General features: G+C 36.6%; 1 protein-coding gene across 1 annotated transcript in view; it reads right to left on the minus strand.

The window, feature by feature from the left end:
- The window catches only part of Bnc2 (basonuclin zinc finger protein 2), a 402,451-nt gene that overhangs the window by 129,568 nt on the left and 251,095 nt on the right, over nucleotides 1–21,788 (minus strand). Inside the window, exon 5 of the mRNA XM_077797863.1 lies at nucleotides 12,750–12,852. Within this exon, the coding sequence (XP_077653989.1) occupies nucleotides 12,750–12,852 (103 nt within the window). The remainder of the gene's footprint in view (nucleotides 1–12,749; nucleotides 12,853–21,788) is intronic.

Genomic DNA, 21,788 nt, shown 5'->3' on the forward strand with positions numbered 1-21,788 from the left:
AGGAAAAAAGAAAAGAAATGATAAGTAGTTGAAAGAGCAGATCCTCAAGCCTGGTGATGAAAACTGTCAGCCCTTATTCACAAAGGGTGTATTATTTTTTTTCCTTGAACAAATAGTGTGTCAGTGTTTTTTGACTGAAGAGATCTCCACTGAGCAAAACCCTCATTACATTACTTCACCTTATATACCTCTTCTGTGAATGGCACTTAATTTTTTCCTTATTCCTTAATACTTAAGGGTCGGTATATAAATACTCTCACGGTTTATCATGAATGTGACTGTAAACTGTATGGAAGGAAAAGGGGAAAAAAGTAGTTCCAATAAGCCCCGCCATCCTCTGGATTTTAACCAGCCCCTGTTGGCATGTATCTCTCATAGTACAGGAGTAGACACATGCAAACACCCATAATCAGGCCAGGGAAGAACCTGAATTCCACTTGAGACCATAGCTAATATTTCAAACTGATTGGCATTTCCCCCCGTGGCCTTATGCATAATAAAGTCTTCAGAACAGACTTTGGAAATAATTAATGTCTGACTGCAGCACCCATAAAAGTAGACTGTCAATGTGTGGTTGTTCAGAAGCTCATGCTCCTGGCTAGCAGATTAAATAGGTCCTTGGTTTTACTTATTCTCCTCCTTCCTCTTCCTTGCGTGGCACCCACATTGAGGGTATGTCTTTGCTCATATGCAGCAATTCCACTCAAAGGTGGCAAAGGAAAAAGAGAAAATTTGATCTGCAAACTTAACAGAGGGTGTAGGAAGATATGTGGTAATTGAATCTACTTGCTGAACCCAGGTTTGAGGATTATTATTAGTAGTACTGCAGTTCTACCTAATCTCCAGTTGCTGAGGCTACATGAACGTTAGCTTCAATAAGTCCTGCTTTATTCCATTTTTATACCAATAATTTAAATGTATGCTGACTATAAAACAAAACCTGTTTTAAAAATAACTATTGAAATTTGTTACTTTAACAAATTATCTATATCCTTTCATTTAAAAGAATGAATTCTTGAACGAATAATCACCAAAACTCCAATTATTGTCTTGACATACAGACTTAATTTTCTTGAAGTAACAATGATCTTTTTAAGAATGTCACTAGGAAACACTGTAAATGCAACACAGGCTTCAAACTCTATTGAGGAACTATTTTAAAAATGAGAACAGTTATATATAAAAAGCCTGCACCTGGTAGGAAATATATAAAAGAAAGAAATTATTATTCTCAAACTTTTTCCCCCCCTTTAAAACATGTCACCTTTGTATCACGAGTATTTTTTTCCTTCTTCCCCAAGTTTATCTGAAATCCCATTCTAAGTCTATAATCAATCTTTTCCTTCTTTCCCTTCCACTACCTGTAATCCCTTAAAACTCTAGGCTATCACATACACTTCTGATACTGATGTGTGTTTTCCTCTGGATTTCAGGATTTGCTTAATGCATATATCACATATCACATTGCTTTGCATTGGTGACTGGAGGATAAACGACCCTATATAAAAATTTGGTCATAAAAAGGGTTAAGAGGGCAGTCCTGGGGCCTAGAGAAAGTCTACACTAACCACGTTTTAAATGCATGAGCAGAAAATGTTGAGGCCCTGAGCAAAGTCTACGTGGTGTTTCACTTAATGTGACCAACATATGACCAACTAAAAGTTGCAACACCGTTCTGCATTAGGTGGTTGACTGTTATATATGAGTTATCAACAAAGTTAAAAATCTTTCAGGTTTTAGGTAACTGGCAAATGAAATTATTTTATACCATCACTTATATTTCATGGAGCTCCAACTTTCAGAAAACAAGTGATCTCCTAAAATAATGTGAACAAAGAAAACAGGGGAGATATGTTATTGTTTTCAATTCTGCTTACTAATCTGATAATGATAAGGACTATTATCAAATTTGAAAACTTCTATCAATCAGTACCAAAAGGCAAAATTTTAAGAATCAATGCAAACTGTAAAATGTAGCAATTTTTTTTTCATTTAGATATTAGACTGTATTTAAAAACTAGTAACAGAAAACACTTGCCAAATTCATTTAGTCTCTGACTGAGGCACACATATGTGATCTCCTAATTTACAGCTTGCACGTACAGATGTTCACACTTAGTAAAAGGGCTTCTTAATAGCTTTTTTTAATTAAAAGTGTGTTGATAATAGGTGTTTTAAACATATCCAAACAACACAGCTGAACTGACAAATGCCTGTCTTCATGCCTCACCATGTCTCACATGGGGCGAGATTTTATAAGAGAGCAAAGTTATGTGATTCAGTCGCATGTCTATAAGATAAATGTTACCCCCAAAACCTCCAAATGAAATCTTTCATTAATTTTTCTCTCTATGATCTGCTTCCAAGTAGAAAATGTTAGACTGCTACTAGGTTTGCGTAGCCGAGAGCAGAACCACACAGCCGCTGCTTGCTGCCGGCAGCTTTTTCCCTCTGCAAAACTTTGAACCCCGTCCAGCTTTGACACACTGCCTCTTCAGTTAATAACTATCAAGTTTCCCCTTGTCTCCTGTCTACTTTTCTGTGAGGCAATTGCGCACTCAGCACCCCGAGATAATAACACACATCTATAAGATAAAAGCAATGGCATTAATGTAATTGTCTGCCTCTCTCTCTTTAGCCTAATCTTTTTTTTCCTTCAGTTTTGACTGCCTGTGTGACACCTGTTTTTGTCTCCTCTGATCCTACGACAGGTTTTCCGCTGACAAGGTTTTTGCCTGACAGAGATTCTGCAGACAAGAACATAATAAAATATGAAGAACTGCTTGTCAGAGTTTCTGCCAATGCTCACATGAAATAAAGAAAAAAAGATGACTTTTTTTTTTTTAAGGGGCCCTGTGATGGTCGCTTTTGGCATGTCAGAAAAAAAGACTTCCCTAGCCAAGTTCTCCAAGCCAAACAGGTGTTTTCTTTTATGTTAGGGGTTGATTTGTTTTTTAATTTTTACTGATAGTGGAACACATGATCAGCCCAAAGGGGGAGGGGTGAATTTCTTACCCTCAGATTTTTGCAGGCAGAGGATTATGGAAGAACTACCAAATAAAAGTGGAAGGCATTTCACTTAAGACCAAAGCTTCTGAAATAAAACAAAAATGCCAACATCTGTTAATGATCACACATTCAACTCCTCTAAAATTTACTTCCTGGTTAGTTATGCTAAAAAACCTCCTCCCTACCTTTCACTTGTTTTGTTGTATGAAGACTCACAGGGAAAAAGCAAAGGCTAAAACAGAACGAAGACTTTTTAAAAAGAAATTGGATTGAAGACAAGGGTCTGCAGGCTGTGCTTACAATGTCAAAATGGGAAAGGGTTGCTGGGAAAGAAACGACAAGGAGGAGGAATTGGAGACTTATGGACATCCATAAACCTTCCTCGAATGTACCGCGTGGGAGATTCTGCATGGCACTGGCGGCATTCAAAGATGAAGCGCCCTTCCAGAGTTCCCAAGCTACTAGAAGGATCCACATTCCCCAGAAACTACTCTTCTGGTCTCAGCAAAAGGCACTGAGAACACACAGGAAAAAACACTTGCTCCAGGACAAGAGGTAGGGAGTGGAGAGAGAGGAGAATCCTCCATTCCTGATGAGCAGGGCGCAGGAAAGATGGGACAGGATCAATACTGCAGCAAGTATGCAAGTAGGAAGCACTGGGAAAGAGTCCAAGTGACAAGGAAGAGACAACAAGCCTGAATTTGGGGTTCTGGAATTCTCACGTGGGTTCTAACTGCTCTGCCATCAAACCACTTCAACCTAAGCCTGAAATCTCCAAATATATTTCCTTATACCTACAGCTTCTGACAGCAATATCTAACAGAAAGATAATTCCAGACACATTCGCAATTTAAAATTTTCTACTCTCATCAAAAAAAGTAAAAAGTAAACACTGATGCTAATTTTTTAAAATATATTTAATTTCACATAATACATCAAAAATATCAGTAGGCAGTCAATGTAAGAACAAGTCTTAATGACAATTTTGCATACTTTAAAGGTGACATCTCCAAAATCCATGGTATACTTTATACTAGCACATCTGAATTTGGAATGCCACTTTTCAAGGGCTCAAAAACCCCAACAGTTGCATCCTTATTGGACAGTCAGGTCCACAGCTGCCTTTACAATCCTTGGTCAGTTGGATCTAAGGTCCAACTACACTGTCCTTTCAATCAGATGGGTTTGAGTACACATGTATAGCATCAATTGAGCACAGAGCAGCCCGGGAAATGCAGGACATCAATGTGAGATCTCCCTGGGTACCACAGAGAAGCACTCAAAAGAGGGAGGAACATTAATACCAGGACTCATAACAGATACTGCTTATAAAACTATCCAGTTATAGTAAAAACTCCTCACAATATTTTCTATAAAATGCTTTGCTTATGTGCTCACTAACAACAAATTCATTCAAGGAGGTTTGGAAGAGGTACAAACATCTACAAAGGAAAGGCAAAACCTGGCAAAGAATTGGGATGGATAAACAACGTTTTAGGGCCCTGAGAATACAAGTCAGAGTTCTCTCTAAAATAGTGTATTTATCTCATCCAGTGAGTTCATGATACAATAAAAGAGTAGGGGAAGGTTGGGAGAAGTCACCAATTATGACACAATAGAGAAGGAACAATCGTTGAGAATATCAACATAATCTTGCTGAGGCATATGGGTCCTTATGACCCAGCTGACTCTCCTGGTTTATCTGAACAGTGCATCCTCAGTAAAACGAGAGGAGCTGAGGGTGTTTCATTTATCACCCCTTCAATTTGTGTTCTGCTTAACCTGGTGAACTCCAGTTAATTAAGATGTTCCTATAAACAATTAAGCTTCCTGTAGGATCGTTAGCAAGATATAAAAATTTATGATGTAATAAAATGCAATAAAATGATAAAGTAGTGAGCCCATCAAAGTACTTCACAAGCAAAAAGATAGGTGCAAAAATAGATAAAAGCAGCTTCAACTTTGTCTAAAATTCACCCACTTCTGAGTTTTGATTTTCAACACATAAATATTCCTGCAATTTATTTGACCTGGTCTGTGTTTCTCAAAATTTGACTTTTGGGGTAAAGTTTTCCTTACTTCTGTTCACATAGGGGTTTAGGTATGGAAGCTATTGAGGACTATCCTGGATTTGCTGGCAGAAACAATTTCACCTAAACACTGGGCCCTACAACCAAGAGAACTTGTGACCAGAATCTGCCACTGGGCACTGAAGAAAACCTTCCCTGGAAGAATGAAGTTCAGACTTTCCCTAAAACTCTAGACATTGTCATGAATACTAAAGTTTAATGTTATGTTATTGACTTAATATTTATAGCTAAAAAGTTTTTGCCAGAACACTGGGCTAGCATCCCTCTTTCATTTAATCCTCCCTCCAACCACCATGTGATATTTAAGCACATTCCTATTATTATCTGAATTTACAGATAAAAGAACTGGGGCTTAGACAAGGTATTAGTCTGGCTACACCCAAAGTATAACCCCTAAACTTTGCTAGAACAAGTCTGTCATGTCCTCAAGGTTGAAGTTTTGCTTTTGTCAGAATTTAATAGTAATAACCACTAACACTTATTAAATGTTTACTGTGTACAAGGCACCAGGATGGTCTCATCTAATCTCAGCAGAATCCCATCATTATTCACATTTCACAAATGAGAAAACAAATGCATTACACAATCTGGACAAGGTTCCACTGACAGTGGGTGGTAGAGCCAAGATGTGAACCTTCAGAGTCTCTTTTCAGAGCTGCACCTATCTTCTCTGTTGCTTCCTTTCATTTCATACCCTGGGGATAGAACTCTGTATGTTTCAACCTTAAAAATCTCCCAAGAAACTTCATACCAATAGACTGGTACTGATCATACTTCCAAGGCCAGGTCTTTCCAGACTCACTCTATATCCAATAGGCATCAACTGGAACTAGAGAAAAAAAAAAAAAAACTGGAGAGCTAATAGACCTAGAGCCCAGGACTGTGAGAAAGAGGCAATGTTTGTGCTATACTTAAAAAAAAAAAAATTAGGGAGTTGTCATAGTCTATCCCAATGGTGGGCGAGCTGAGAAACAAATCAAAATAAGCAGCTCAGGGACACAAGAGGAGAGTAGTTAACATCATTAATCAAACAAAAACCTTTGGATTCAGAGGATGTCCTCCTTTTACAGTTTATCAGCCATGATCAGGGAGTAGGAGAGGCAGAAAAGGGCACTGTGCCCTCAGGTCAAACAGCAAAGTCTCCTGTGCCAGGGCAGGAAATGGCCTTGTTTTTGCTCTGAAATGAACGTAAGTCCAGAAATGTTCAAGGACTTTGCCCATGGAAAGACCAGGACCCAGCTGCCTCACCAGAGCTAGAAGGCAGTTAAAAGCTGGCCTCTCTAATCAAGAGAAAATTTCGCAGTTATCTAAAATGACTAAGTTTACCAGAAAGGCAAGTTCTTGTAAGTAAATACTACATTAGTATGATATGTCAAGATCTTTGCATTATCATGAGCAACTAATATAAATAAATAAATAAACAAACAAATAGATAAATACAATGTTCATTTTGCTCCAAAAAAAAAAAAAACTACATTAGTTCCTTCTCCCAGACCAACACATAAAAAGAAGAGAAATGCATTTTTTCTATTCATGTGTCTCTGACTAAAGCCCTAGAATCATCTTCCCAAAGGATCAAGATCTCACTTGGCCACTGCTCAGCCTATATTTGCTTCCCTGTGCTGAGAAGCACCCAAACTAATATCTGTATTGCACTATTCATCAAATCCTAAATATTCTACTGGAAACATTTTCTCCTAAAGCAAAATACATTCTTGATGGAACAATCTCCATGTCAGTAAAAGGAAAACTAGAGCTTTACAGGTTCATATCTGCGAACATGAACATTATCTTCCTTTGTTATGGAAACCCAGGTCTTTTTCACTCTCTTTATCTTGACAAATCTACAAATTATCCCATAGATACTGTTTCGGAATCTCTTAGGATGAGCATGATTTCACAGAAATGTCACACACTTTACTGCTTACAATAGAGGACCTTCCCTCTGGGGGTTGGGAGGGGAGAAGAGTAGGGAATAAAACAGGATAGGAGAGGGAAGCTTACCACTGGGTTTTGGATTCAAGTCAGGTAGAACATTACAGAGATACCAGTGGGGGGAAAAATACCTTCATAGACACTTATACAATTCATAAGCATAATACAGACTGGGACACATAATAAAGACATATGACCTCTCACAGAATAAATTTAAAACTCCTGGTTTTGACCTGCCCTGCTAGAGTCCTTATAAGGTACCACCATGCCTTCAACACCTGTAAATAGAATACTGAGATCTCATATTTCTAAATGTAGGACGGATATAACCAAAAGTTTTTTGATTATAGGATGCTCATGACCAATAGCCCTGATTTAGGACCTCATCATGAAAATTAAGTCTGAATATGATTTTCTTTTAGGTGTAGGCTTGCCAAATGTTGACAAATTAAAATATAGGACACTCAGCTAAACAAGCATGGTATATAGTTATATTAAAAAACATTCACTATCTGAAATTCCAATTTAATGGGACAGTCTATATTTTCTACTAGTGTGACAGTCTCTATAATACCCCTCATCTGCCTGAGAAGACAGATCAAGTAAAAGCTGAGAATTCATATTCAACAATGCTAAAGGAAAAAAAGAAAAAAAATATTTCTAATGAAAGAGAAAAAAGATTGCAAATTAATGGATTATATGAATATTAAGTCTTACAGTACATTAAGCCATAAAACTGGTTGGTATATGACACTAAATTAACTTTATGCTCCTCGCCATTTCCTGAAGCACAGAACCGAAGGTTACCTGACATAGTATTTAAAGTACATATGACATATGTTTAATAAATACCTATTGATTGACGATCCTGGGGATACAGTTCAAGCCTGCTCATTTTACATTAAAAAGTATGAAGAGTTTGGATAAAATATGGGCAGGAAAACACCTAGCTTGATAAGCAAATAATTAAAGGAATAACTACTTTTCCTTGAATAAACTGCCAGTAGTAAAAGGAAATCACATTATAGAATATAATAAAAAAAAGCTTTCAAGAATTCCAGTGCAACAAGAATTCTTTCAGGAAGACATCAGCCAAAAGGAATAACACTTGTGTTAATTCCGACTGCCTGGAAGTGAACGAACGTTCTAGCATTGACACAGTTTGTTGAAGGGTGCATCTTTTTCCTTTTAAGTCAAAATTTTTTATGAAGGAAATCATTTGCATTGAGAAAGCTGCTGTGGGATTCATAGGCTATGGAATATACTTTTTATTCATCAATTCTCATATTATTGCCAAAGGATCATCTGATATACCTAACATACCTACAAACTGTGAAATTGGTTTGCTGTTGTTATGGAGAGTGAGTATTCAGAAAAAGGATTAGTTACTACAAATCAGCTTCATCAGAAGTAAAAATTAATGATTCAGTAGATGGAAAAAATCTAAATAAATCTTTTTAAAACCTTCCCAAGTTTTTCATCAAAATACAAAAATCAAATGTATTATGATTGTCATGATAAAAATTTTTTCAGTTATGTTGGCTAATCAATAAATATTCCTTAAACCCATTTAGAATTTGTTCCCTTTTTATTTTTACTTTATTTATCCTAATTTTAATGGTTTAGAAATTATGTCTTCATCTAGATGACATTCAAATTAATTTGCAAATAATCAACAATAACAATGTGTGTATATGTATATATATATGTGTGTGTGTACATACACACACACACACATATATATAACAGTTACACAGCCTCTAGTTTTTCTCAAAGGTAATGACTATCAGTAACTCAGAGATTTCTCAAGAGGGGAAGGTGGGTGGGGAGTACCGTCCTCCCACTCACCTAACCATCATAGGGCATAGACCGGTAGTTTTTAAGACCATATAAAATTGTTTTCCTGAATCCCTGATTTTGAGAATGGTTGACTTATAATTCTAACATGGAGAGAAAGAGTCAAAACACAACAAACTGAATTTTTACTAACAAAAATACATCACCAGAAAAGAAGACTATTAATGCTTATATCCTGATATTCTGGCAGTTTTGAACCAAATAGCTGAACGTTTAAGAAACTTCCCCTCAAGACTTAGGTGAATGGAGGGAAACCACAGGAAGACAATACAAATGGGAGAAAAACATAAATATAAAGTGAATTAAATGGCAGTGTCCTGGAGTCCTTTATCCAAGAACTTTGAATAGACATCTGACAAAATTAGAAACTCTTTTGAGATATTTTTGGCTCCACAACTAAGTTATTATAGACAAGGTATGGATAACCTATACCCCAAAAAAGTTTGTTTTAAATAAAGCTAAATTCAACAAACTTTACTATTATCAAAGTGAAAGAGCTGAGACTCACTAAAAGGGGGGGAAGGTAGGAAATCCTTTATTAATTCAAGAACCGTCTTGGTTTTCCCTACCCCCAACTCAACATCGCTAAGATTTCAAGGAAGTAATTAGTGAAGAGAAGCCACTGAGCAATCTCAGAACCCAGGTTTTGTACCATAATGAATTAATCACTCTCTTCCATTTTTTAAAATGCTTTTCCTAAGGTTTTTATAAATCAGCTAATATTAACAACTCAATTTGTAACACAACAGTGTGTGTATGTGTGTACGTGTGTGTACCCATACACAGAGATGTGTGAATGTGTGTGGGGGGTACAGATGATATATAATGACCCTGAATCAAACACCTTAGGAACCATTTGAATAAATTGAAGATACTACTAGCAAAGGATATGTAGGAAGTCATTTATTCAAGATGCCAACAAATTTCTGAAAATTATTTTTTTAAATGAGAATACCTGATTTGGGCACTGATTATTTTTTAGCATCAGATATTAATTATTTAAAATCGAAAAATAAGATCTGTTCAATGCCATCATGAAACAGTTCTATGAAATGTATCCCACTAGTTTTACTGTCATTCCATACATTTTTAGAGAAAAATCACACAGTAGAAAAAGCAAGTCACTTCCTCCTTGCCCCACACGTAGGACACTGTAATGTGTAAGGCAGCCAGAAAGATTGCTGTGTTTCACCTCTTTGGAGAAATAATTGGAGACATGATTTCAGGGTTTCTGTATAGGGGAGGGAATGAAGCAATTAGTTGAAATGCTAGGGGCAAAACAAGTGGGCGCTCTCACCCCACTTGCCAACTCAAAGGCTAGAAGCCAACCTCTCAGTGTCGTATTTGCCTAATGAATTGGAAGAGTGGCTTTGCATACCTGCATGTATGTATTTTCAGTTATGTACAGACATATCTCTGTGGGAAAGAATAAGGGAGGTCACGATGATAATTGTGAAAGGGAAGAATTAGAATTAATTTTATTTAGTATGCCAGAAACAGAATTTCTAATGGCACAGTAGGAAAAGTGGAGTTTGATGTAAAAGAAATATCTTCTTCAAGTTGGGTGGAAAAAAAAAAATCACATCCTTCAAAAAAAAAAATCTTCAAAACAATCATTGGCCAGGAAAAGTGTCTGTTGTTCAGGAGGAAGAAATATTGCATGTTTTTCATTACACTCCTAATGTAATATGCACATGGAAGCCAGATAGATAAAACAAACTCTAGTGACACAGCCAACTTTTATACTCAGAAAGCTCCCACAGTAGATAGATGATGTTAATACAAGGTGGCTTTAGGGAAAATTAAAAAAAAAAAATCAGTGAATAAATGAAAAGCCTTTTGTTTAATGATTAACCTCTCTGTTCAACTACTGAACAGTTTGTTATTTTTAACATGTAGAATTTATTAAAGGTTTCATAGATTTTATTCTTAATTTTCACTGTAAGACAATGAAGTAGCTATTATGATTGGGGGGCAGGGTTTGCTGGGGATTGAATCTAGGGCCTCATACATGCTTGGCACATACTCCTGCACTGGGTTAACCCAAGCCCTAAAGGAGGTATTATTATTAATCATATTTTACAGATAACAAAACAGAAAGTCATATTGGGTAATAGGACACTGAAGTGGAACAATCAGGATTGAGCCTGAGAACATTCTATGCCCAATGTCCTTGTGTTTCCTGATGGATTAATAATAAGCTCTGAACCCATTATCTGGAAATTGCATACTTCCTCAGGGAAAGAAGGATGGCTGGGCAGTGCCATGGGCTATGTTGAGATCAGGACTCCTTGAGTCTCAGATTGTGACTGTATTTGGAGATGGGGCCTGTAAGGAGGTGATTACATCTGACAGGTGTCATTCTAAGAGGAAATGAAGATATACAAGAAGATGCCACAAAAAATTATTTTTTAAAAAAGAAAGAAGATGTCACAGGTATGTGCCCAAAGATAAATGTCACATTAGGATAGCCTTCTGCAAACCAGGAAGAAAGGCCTCGGAATAGAACTAACTCTGATCTTGAATCTGACCTTGAATTCTACCTTCCATAAGTATGAGAAAATAAACCTCTTGTCCCTTAAGCTACCCAGTCTTTGGTATTTTGTTAAAGAAACCATGGCCAACTAATATAGAAAGAAAGAAGAAATCATCCAACATTGTAACATGCACAAACTGTAAATGTTATAGCAGTTCATCTGTTTTTCAAGACAGAACTAGGAGCTCTTACAGATTCTGGCTTCATCAATGGATAGGAACGTGTCCCATTCCTGAGGATCACAGGATTGTGGCTGTGTCACCCTACCACACTCTTTCCAACAACATCCCCTCCTGCTACTCTCTCTTTCACAAAGAAATGTGGCTGAAATGTCCCTGCAACTCCAACACACATGCCCTAACAAGCTAGGTACATGATAAATTAAAAGCATTTCAAGGCATGGCCCAATGTTGTTACCTCAGATCTTGCTAGAATAACATGACATTTATAAAAAATACAACCCACTGGATGTTTGGCACTGCTTGGGAATGAAGAATATGTCCACTTAAGAGCCAATACCCCAGGCTGTCAAAAAATCTCAAGCCAGGATTTCTTTTATAAACATTACCTATCTTTAAATTCTTCAGTCTAGGAGGTGAAAAGGGGGCCTGCTTATTTCTAGAGTCTCCTTTCACCTAAACACAATAAATGTAAACCATACACAAGAAAATGTTAAAATCATACTCAAGGCACACTGACAGAACAGCTCTGTGTACCTGGCAAACAGCCTCCACACTATCATCCATGCTTGGGCCATTCCCAACCCAATGTCACCTACACACAGCACCCACACCACCACCGTCTGCCCCCTCTAATCCCAGCACACTCTGAAATCGGGTATTTATAGATTATTTTTTCAGATACCAGCCAAATAATGTCACAGTGCACCCTCTCACCCACGTTAGACCATACAAATTTTAACATCTGGAAGGATAAACTCAGCCCTAAACACGTGACAAGGGTACACATTCATCTAGGAGTTCTCAAGCAAGGGGGATTTGCCAACCTCCCTCTGAGTTCCAGACTCTGAAAGGCCAACTGTGGTATGTCTGAGTTTCCATCAGGCCTGGTGCTTGCAGGCTGCTGCTATGTCAGGAAGAACCCCACAGCTCAACTGTCCTATAAACGTCTTGCCCCTCTGCTGAGTGCTGTTGGTGCAGCCTTCCTTCTCCAGCCGAGAATATACTGAGAGTCACAGGCTGAATGTTAACTAACACAGGAGCACAGCTGACCGCTCTCTTCTACAGGCCAGTGGCCGCTCTAAGAAAACACATTCACGTGAACATAACAAGAACAGGAAGAGGAGCCCAGATTTTCCTCACCATGTGCCACCCAGCCATGTTTACACTGATCGCAAGTCCTCAGGTTAATCTTCCCCGGCTGAAAACATTCACATGTGCAGTTTACCAGCGTGCAACGGATGGCCTGAAAAACAGAGCAGGAAAAAAGATCAGCATCTGTTCAAAGGTACTATACTTTTTTTTCACAATTTTTAATAAATAATTCCCACTTCTATTTTTAAAGGCTATTTATGTTGGTGGAGACCTAGAGAATTTTGAAAATAAATGTTGATATCATCAAAATCTCTTACCAAAAAAAAAAAAAAGGGTAAGAGAAACAAAGCTCACTCAGAATCATGTTTTAAGTCACTCATAGTAACCTTTAAATTAGAAATGTAGATCAAGGAGAATAAGAATAAAGGATCATATATTCTTCAAAATGCAGAGATCCAAAAAAGAAACAAATGGTACTACTAATTTATTTCCATTTAAGTTTATCCACTTTCTAATAGTGAAAAAGAAAATACATCCTAATAATGTTAAAGTGAAATGTTTATACATTTAAATGCAACAGAAAAATATTGTTACAATATTACTTCTGAATTTCATTTAAATACTTTGCTAATCTGTCAGATATATTTTGAGAGACACTCCTGTTTTCTCAATAAGACTTAGCATATTTATATTATTATTTATCATTTTCCCTTAGGGATTTTTTCTTTGATTATTAATTCTTACTTTCTTTCCCATTTTGCAAACTATAAAACAATTCTCCTTTTATTTTAATGGTGATAGAAGAAAATAAGTTTCAATTGACTTTTTAGAGCAGAATGCAGGAAAAGCCATTTATGTGAACATTTTATACCTGGAACAGTACAACTATATCTTAGAAAACAGAAACTCACACAAAAACTCTTTCATTTCCTTACCAGGACTTTAAAAATTCATTTTGCCAGTTTATATTATAAAGTGAATCCATTGAAAATTAGCATAAATGGAGTGTAACATTTTATGAATAAAAACTTCTGGTAAAGAATTGTGCTAATGCTGACCTGTGCTCCTAGACTACAGTTAATAAATTTATCTCATACATTTAATTCTAATTTGCATGGAAATTCTGAAGACAGAAGGGATTTGGTCTGATCATTCACAGATTAACAATCTACTGTAACTACCTGAACTGCCCGGAAAAGATCTCTCTGCAGATTTAGATGCTATCAGAGTTTACTGATCTTGGGTGGAGGCATGGGTTCTGTGAGCACAACTCAGCTCTGTATCTGAAAGCTACACTCACCTCACATGCTCACATTCCTGGAACCATTTGGATTTTTATATAAACTAGTTGAGTTGTAACAGGAAGTATGTTAGATAATCTTAACATGTGCAGAGACTAAGGCTGAAGGGGCTTCTCCTGTTCCTTATGTTCTGGATCAGGCAACTTTTAAGTAATTTCTCTTTCACTGATTTACATTAACTCAATGGGTGCTTCTTCAGTTTCAGATGTTGGAGTCCTCACTGTTTTCTTCTTTGATACTTCACTCTCACTCCTAATTTGTTTTTTCTGTTTGCCTCTAGGGAAATAATTATAAAATCTGCCTGATATTTCAGGGACTGTCTTCCAATGTCATTTGTCCAATTATATATTAGCTAGGCTGTAAACTTTGCTGCATGTATCAGCAATTAAAGGAAAGCATAGGTTATAAAGGGAAATAATTCTCCCCAAAGTTCTTATTTCAATTTCAATGTTTTTTTTTTTACTTAGCAATGTATCAGAACATTCTGACAAATAGTTTCTTTATATAACATATTTGTTAGTTAGCAAACTCACAATTTGATTGTACTATGCTCCCCAAAAAGTTCAGAGTACAGTATTTCCACTAAAAACAAAATGCTTTACAGTCTACCAAATTATAAATTCAGATATGAAAACTGTATTAACATTAACATTTGAAGTGCAATAATAATAACATTTGCAAAGGGTATTTTTTTTAAAAAAAAAAAATCCCTCTGCTTTATCAAAATCAAGGGAAGGACAATAAAAAGAAATTATTTTTCAAGGACTATCTTTAACCCAGGCATCAGCAACATAAGCCACTTTAAATCACTGATTTGGTGATATTATTTTACAAAAATGCCCTAATTTGGTACCATGTTTAAAGCACACCTTCAACTTTCATTAAAGCTATATTCAATACCAGAATAGATTGGAGACTATAGGTTTGCTTTATATATATACATATATATTTTATCACTAGCGGAATCATTCATTCACTCACTCTGAACTACTTTATTATTCAAATATTTTCTCTTCCTAAATAATTTTATATGTCTGGTACATTTGGGAATTAAACTTCTCAGATCATCATCCCTTTCTACGAATTCTACTCTTTTTGTACCTAAATATATAAACACTGGAACACCTCAACTCCTTTTGTATATAAACACTTAAACACTGGAATAGCCATTTTGTATCTCTATGAATTCCAGAAGGTCTATTTGTTTTAAATTCAGACTTATATAGACTAAAATTATTCCTTAAGGGAATTATATATATTTAAACAATATGGTCTAAATAAATATTTTGAGTGAGAGACTATTGTGGCTTCAAAGTAAGTTTTATTCTAAACAACATTTTTTGAAACTGCATAAAACTTTGACATGCTATTTATTCACAACAAAACAGAACCAATGTGATCACTTGCCAACTCACCCACACTTAAAAAACATAAATTATCATAAAACTATCAAAGCCCGTTATGCCTCAAAAATGCACATGCATTACAAGAAGAGTAGAAATGGATGAGCTCTCATTCTGGTAAGCAGGTTTGCTTCTTCCTTCCCTGGGCAAATCAGGAGTGCCTCCCCCTCTCTGTGGGGGCACTCAGTGTAAAACCAAGCTATATGCATCACATCATCTGAACTACAGACATTGGAATTCCAGTGATGAAGAAAAGAGCAAACAGTTCATAGTCACACTACTCCCACCTCTGTGCAGGGAACAGCATTCCTGTCTAGCTAATGCAGATACCAGTTCTCCAGGACCCCCTTCATCAGAGGTGCTCTGTAACTCTTTCCTCAATTCTTCTATGATTATCATTTCCCCAACCGCTGGAGGACAACAACTTAAATTTTCTTCAGCCTGAATTTATTGAAAATAATTATTCCTTCTGCTTACCTGAACCAGAGATTTCTTGAAAGAGAAATCCATGCACTCAGCAACCAGTGCTTCTACTTCCTGGCCACCACCTACATTTTAACTCTGCAGTCTTTCTGGATTCTGCCCCTCACTCCCTCACAATGCGCTCTCTGATAGGCAATGTTCTCATCACATCTGGTCCCCTTTTCTAGTCTCCTCTAGCTCCTAGACGTTGATGCAGCTTGCAGCACTAACTCCTTCCTTCCTGGGCGGTGGAGATGGACTATCCTAGTTTTTCTGGCAGCAACGTCTCACTTTCTCTCCACTGTAAATAAATACAGGTGTTTTCCAGAGCCAGACTCTTCATTCTTAAATTTGGCAATTTCATTCTCTCCTACAGCTTTAAATATCACTATGTAAAAACCCATCACTTTGTAGCCAGGGACTGTGCTAAGTGGCAGGAAATGCAAGGCAGTGTCCCTGTGCAGGGGGCCTGACAGTTTGGCACTTGTGGAGAGTGGATTTAGACCACAGGCTCAAAGAAGAAGAAGGAAGTCCTTAAACCAGTTTGAGAAATGCCGTCCCTTCCTCTCTATTACCCGTAAAATTTTATTCATTTTTGCAACAGTTAAAAATTGCCTGCGACTTACTGAATATTTTGCCATTTTCCAGACTTTGATAGGTAGTTGACAAATACTAGGTCTCTGAATCCTCAGAAAATATCATGAGCTTGATATTATTACTCCTTTAATTTCACAAATAAGGAAACTGAGTCAGAAAGAACTAGGCACGTTGCCAAAGTCATTCAACTAGTAAAGTCAAAGGTGCAAGTTTGTGTGAGTGTCCCTCCCAAGTGATTAGGGATCTTGAATTAGAATCTCACTCCCAGAGAGGCAGTCACAGCAGAGCCTTCCTCCAAAAATGCTCTCTCTCTCTCTCTTTCCTGCCTTTCACTTGGTTACTATCCTAATTCCAGTCTTTTTTTCTAGATTACTCAAAGTGGCTCTAATTAATCTACCCATTCCTCTTTTCTCCCCATCCCAGTGAACATTCTCTCTTCTCAAATTCCCACATATTTGACTCTTCCATGTGGCATTTGCTTTATTGAGGCTACATCTTTGACCTCTTGTCAGCAAAAACAGTGGGTGGGAATCCTATCTGATTAGCCAGTGGATCTCCCCGTCCCTGTCCACTGCCTATTTCTCCAAGGCAATGCTCTCCTCTCCACCTGACTACCTTCCAACCCCTGCTCTGCACTGTGAGCTTCTGCTGTTCTTCAGACTTCACTCTGATATCACTCATTCCCATGGCAACTGTCCTAGTCTCCCATTCAGAGCAAGTTCCCTAGCAGTCTCCTGCATCACAGGGGATCTGTCTGTCATAGCACTAATCACAGGTTATGACTACTGTATTGACCTGTGTGATTATTTGATTTGGGTTTGTATTTGCCTCTAGAATTTAAAAGGTAAGATGTCTGCTGGGCTTTTATGCTGGCAAATAAACAGGTGCTCAAAGGGCACTAAAATACATGATTCCCCAAGCTCCTTTCCTCAAATGTAAAATGATGGTAGCAATGACATCAGAACTGTATCAAAAGATTCACATGAAATAATATAGAGTACATGGTACCCTGCCTGGCAACATAGAAACTCAATAAATGACAACCATCTTTATTGCCTCCAGAAACTTTCCACATATTATATTTGAATGATTCTTTTATTCCCTTATAATTCTTCCCAATATATTAAGTTTTATTCTAATACCTTGCAAAATGTTTAATGCATATTTAGTCTTAATGAATAAATGAACACTTTGTATTTGCATTATACATAATAAAAATATCATTCATATTATAACCCTATAAGGTAGGCACAAGGATTATTATCTCTTGTTTTAAGGCTCTTAAATGATATAGTGGAGAGGAAGACAAATCTCTCAATTACTACTGATAGTTTCAGCTACTCAGAGGCTAAGGCAGGGGGATTGCTTGAGCCCACTTGGGCAACAAAGCAAGACCCCCCCCCCAAAAAAAAAAGAACATCTAAAATACACAAACTAGGAAGTTACTAAGAATCAATCATGGTTTGGTTTTATTTAATATTTGAATATTAAATAAAAGTGCATTTGAAAGTTTTTGGATATGTTCCAAAGTTCTATACAAATAATACATTCAGTTATCACTAAAACTGTAGTCTTTTGCTTTATTACACTCATAACTGGCTTGAACTCTGCAAGCATATGTGAATTGAACATCAATCTTCTTACAAATGACATTTCTCAGGAAAGCACAAATTGTTGCTTCAGTTAATATGTAGTGTACCTCACAAAGACCCACACACAGGCTAATTAACAAATCTGTTAGCTATTCCTTGTTTGGGAATATCTACACAAGTTACCTGACAAAAAATAACAAAAAACAACATAAGGCCATGGGGCAAAAAGAAACATAAAAGACATATTTTAAAGGAACAATCCTAGTAGAGGGTGGGGCTCTAAAAATAAAACTGATTCAGTTGGGTTTTGTTTCTACAAAAAAAAAAAAAAAAAAACAACACCTTTTCATAGGCACTTTCTTGCATCTCCCATGTATAACTAAACCCCCCCTTTTTTTTTGGTACCGGGGATAGAACCCCTTGGGCACTTAACCACTGGGCCACATCCCCAGCCCTTTTAAATTTTTTTTTATTTTATTTAGACATAGGGTCTCCTTGAATTGCTAAGTGCCCCCACTAAGTTGCTGAGACTTGTTTTAAACTCATGATCCTCTTGCCTCGGCCTCCTGAGTCGCTGGGATTACAGCACGCACCACCACACCAGGCAAAGCTAAAACCCTTTCTTAAATCTTTTTTTCCTTCTTTATTTCTGGAAAGTATAGAGGAATTTACCACTTGGATTATGAAATTTTACTTGAAACACTTTTAAAGATTTAATACTTAAGTACATGACCCACATTAAAATTCAATTATAGAAGAAGCTAATCATCAATATAACATTCATTCCATCCCACTAGTTTCTACTGTAAACTTAGGTGGTACAATTTAGGTGTATAAATTAATTGGCTATAATGACTACCAGTGACAGGTTCACCTTTTCTATTTTTAACAAGAATAAATATTTTTATTAAATTGAATCTTCTCTTTTGAAAGAAGGATAGAAGTTGGCAAACTATGAGGATCTAAAATAGAAGTCTACATTGTAATTAACTCTTATCAATTCATCACTACATTTATCATTCACCTCTGAACATACACACCTATCCCAGAAGAAAGGTGTGCATGGTGTCAAAGGTCAAATGAACAATTTCAGGAGATAGGAAAACTTCATCAAAGACTTCAATCTTGCGGGGGGGGGGGGTATAGAATAGAAAAGTATCTCTAATAAATCTGAAAGTTAACTATTCCAGAACTGTTACAGAATATATGCAGTAATCGCTGAGTAACAACAACCAGGCAGTTTGGATTAAAAGGGTAACCAAAAATATGGGCCATGGGCTGGGGATGTGGCTCAAGCGGTAGCGCGCTTGCCTGGCATGCGTGCGGCCCAGGTTCGATTCTCAGCACCACATACCAACAAAGATGTTGTGTCCGCCGAAAACTAAAAAATAAATACTAAAAAATTCTCTCTCAAGATGTTGAGTTACGTTAAATGTTTATATTGTGTCAATTGAGAGGATCATGTAATGCTTTAAAAAAAAAATATGGGCCAAACAAATTCACACTTCATGTATATGACTGTAAAAATCTACTACAAATATTGCCCCAAACACTCTAAGGACCTTGGATGACAGTACTGGTGATCATATCAGCAAATCTCTCTCTGTTAAAATGTTCAGGACATTTTTTTCTCTTACCACATGGATAATATGAAACATTAACTGAAAACAACCAACTTCTTAGTACCTTGAGTTCACTAAGCTAGAAGATACGCATTTGTAGAAAAAACTCAGCTTCCTAAATTGGTCAAATCATGATGCAGTTTGAGCAAAGAAATTCTCTCTTTATCACAATTAAAAAATACAGGACAACCACTGAGTTTACTTATTACCATTATGAACTACACAACTGCTTGAGAAATTGACTTGGGTTACAAAACTTTTACATGAGGAAAATAAAAAGGCATTCACCTGTTGTACTACTAGAGGGTCTTACAATCACATTAGATAAATCAAAATTAGATAAAATATAAATTAGAAAGACACAGAACATGGACCAAAAAACTCATGGTTATAAAGATCTTACCAAAATCCAATTTAAAAAGTCTAACACTGACCATAACAGTATTAATTAGTAAGGTAGGTATGTTCTCTAAATTTATGCAAAAATATATATAAATCTGTGCTTAAATTGGCACTGCACAGAGTTTATAAGAAAACCTTACTATAAAGTTAAGAGCCCAGAAGAGTATTAAAACTATCACGTAAATGCCGAAACTCATGATAGTAATAATGTAACAGTAATAACAGCAAATGAAAAGCAATGAAGCTATTCTGTCTGCTTACAAAGTCATTTAAAATTTCATATAATGAAAAATTATGGCAAGAGTATATATCCTGTATGGTGGTGAGAAAACCAGAAAAAAATTTAGATCAATTAATCTTTCAAAAAAAAAACTTTACATTTGTATATTTGTTTTTAATGGCATATGAAGAAATGGAAAACTGATAAAAGTGATTACTTTGTTGTACCTACATGCTCTAAAACTTCCTGGTGTCTTTTCAACAGAAAGCAAGTTATTCCATTGTGTGACTGAGTCAGAAGATTTGAAAACACGTACTCCATCTAGAGTCACCACGAAGACCAGATGCCATAGATTTTTTAAAAATATTTTATTAGTTATTGATGGACTTTTATTTGTGTACATGTGGTGCTGAGAATGGAACCCAGTGCCTTAACATATGAGGCAAGCGCTCTACTGCTGAGCCATGGATTTAAACACTGGACAATGTGGTGAACACAGAAGACTGGTCGGTTCAAAGATGGTTAAATTTTAACAAACACCAAGAGGAAACAAATTATGAACCAAGGAAACATGTCGTCTCTACAACAGTCAGATCCAAAGAAACAGAGAAGATTAACTGGGGAAGGATGACCTTTGAACACCATTACTGTTAAAAATCGGGAGATTGAAAACCTAACTTTGAGTTCACTTTAAAAAGGCACTCACCACAGGTCACCATGGCTCATGCCTGTAATCCCAGCAATTCTAGAGGCTGAGGCATGAGGATCACAAGTTTGAGACCAGCCTCAGCAACTTAGTGAAGCCCTAAGCAACTTGTGGAGAGACTCTGTCTCAAAATGAAAAGAATAAAGAGGACTAGGGACGTGGCTCAGTAGTTGTGCATCCCTGAGTTCTATCCCTCATACAAAAAAAAAAAAAAAAAAGCACTAACCATCCATCAAATAACATACGGATAAACACATGGGTACATTCATATAATAGAATATTAACTGGCCATAAAAAGAAAAGAAATACAGATACACATTAAAACATGAATGAACCTTGAAAACATTATGCAAAGTTGAATAAGCAAGTCACTAAAAGCAGTATGATCCCATGCATATGAAATGTCCACAACAGGGGTTTCAAAAATAGGGCTGGGGATGTGGCTCAGCAGTAGAGCATTCACCTAGCACATGCAAAGCCCTGAGTTCAATTCTCAGCACCACATAAAAATAAATAAATAAAATAAATGTAAAAAAAAAAATAGATGACTAGCTGCCTAGGATTTGGGGTGTAGCTGGTATGGTATCACAGCTGAATGATACAGAGTACTCGCTATTCCATCATAGCACTTATTTTTAGTGGTGCTAACAGTTTAATTCCATAAGATCTCGTACCTAGAAGATGTAATACATCACTATATCTTTCACCCAGTAGGTCTTCAATATGTAAAAATTAAATATGTTAAGGCATGGAAGGTGAACAAAGGAAATTCACTGCTACTT

This window comes from Urocitellus parryii, chromosome 4 (assembly GCF_045843805.1).
Source record: "Urocitellus parryii isolate mUroPar1 chromosome 4, mUroPar1.hap1, whole genome shotgun sequence".
NCBI lineage: Eukaryota > Metazoa > Chordata > Mammalia > Rodentia > Sciuridae > Urocitellus > Urocitellus parryii.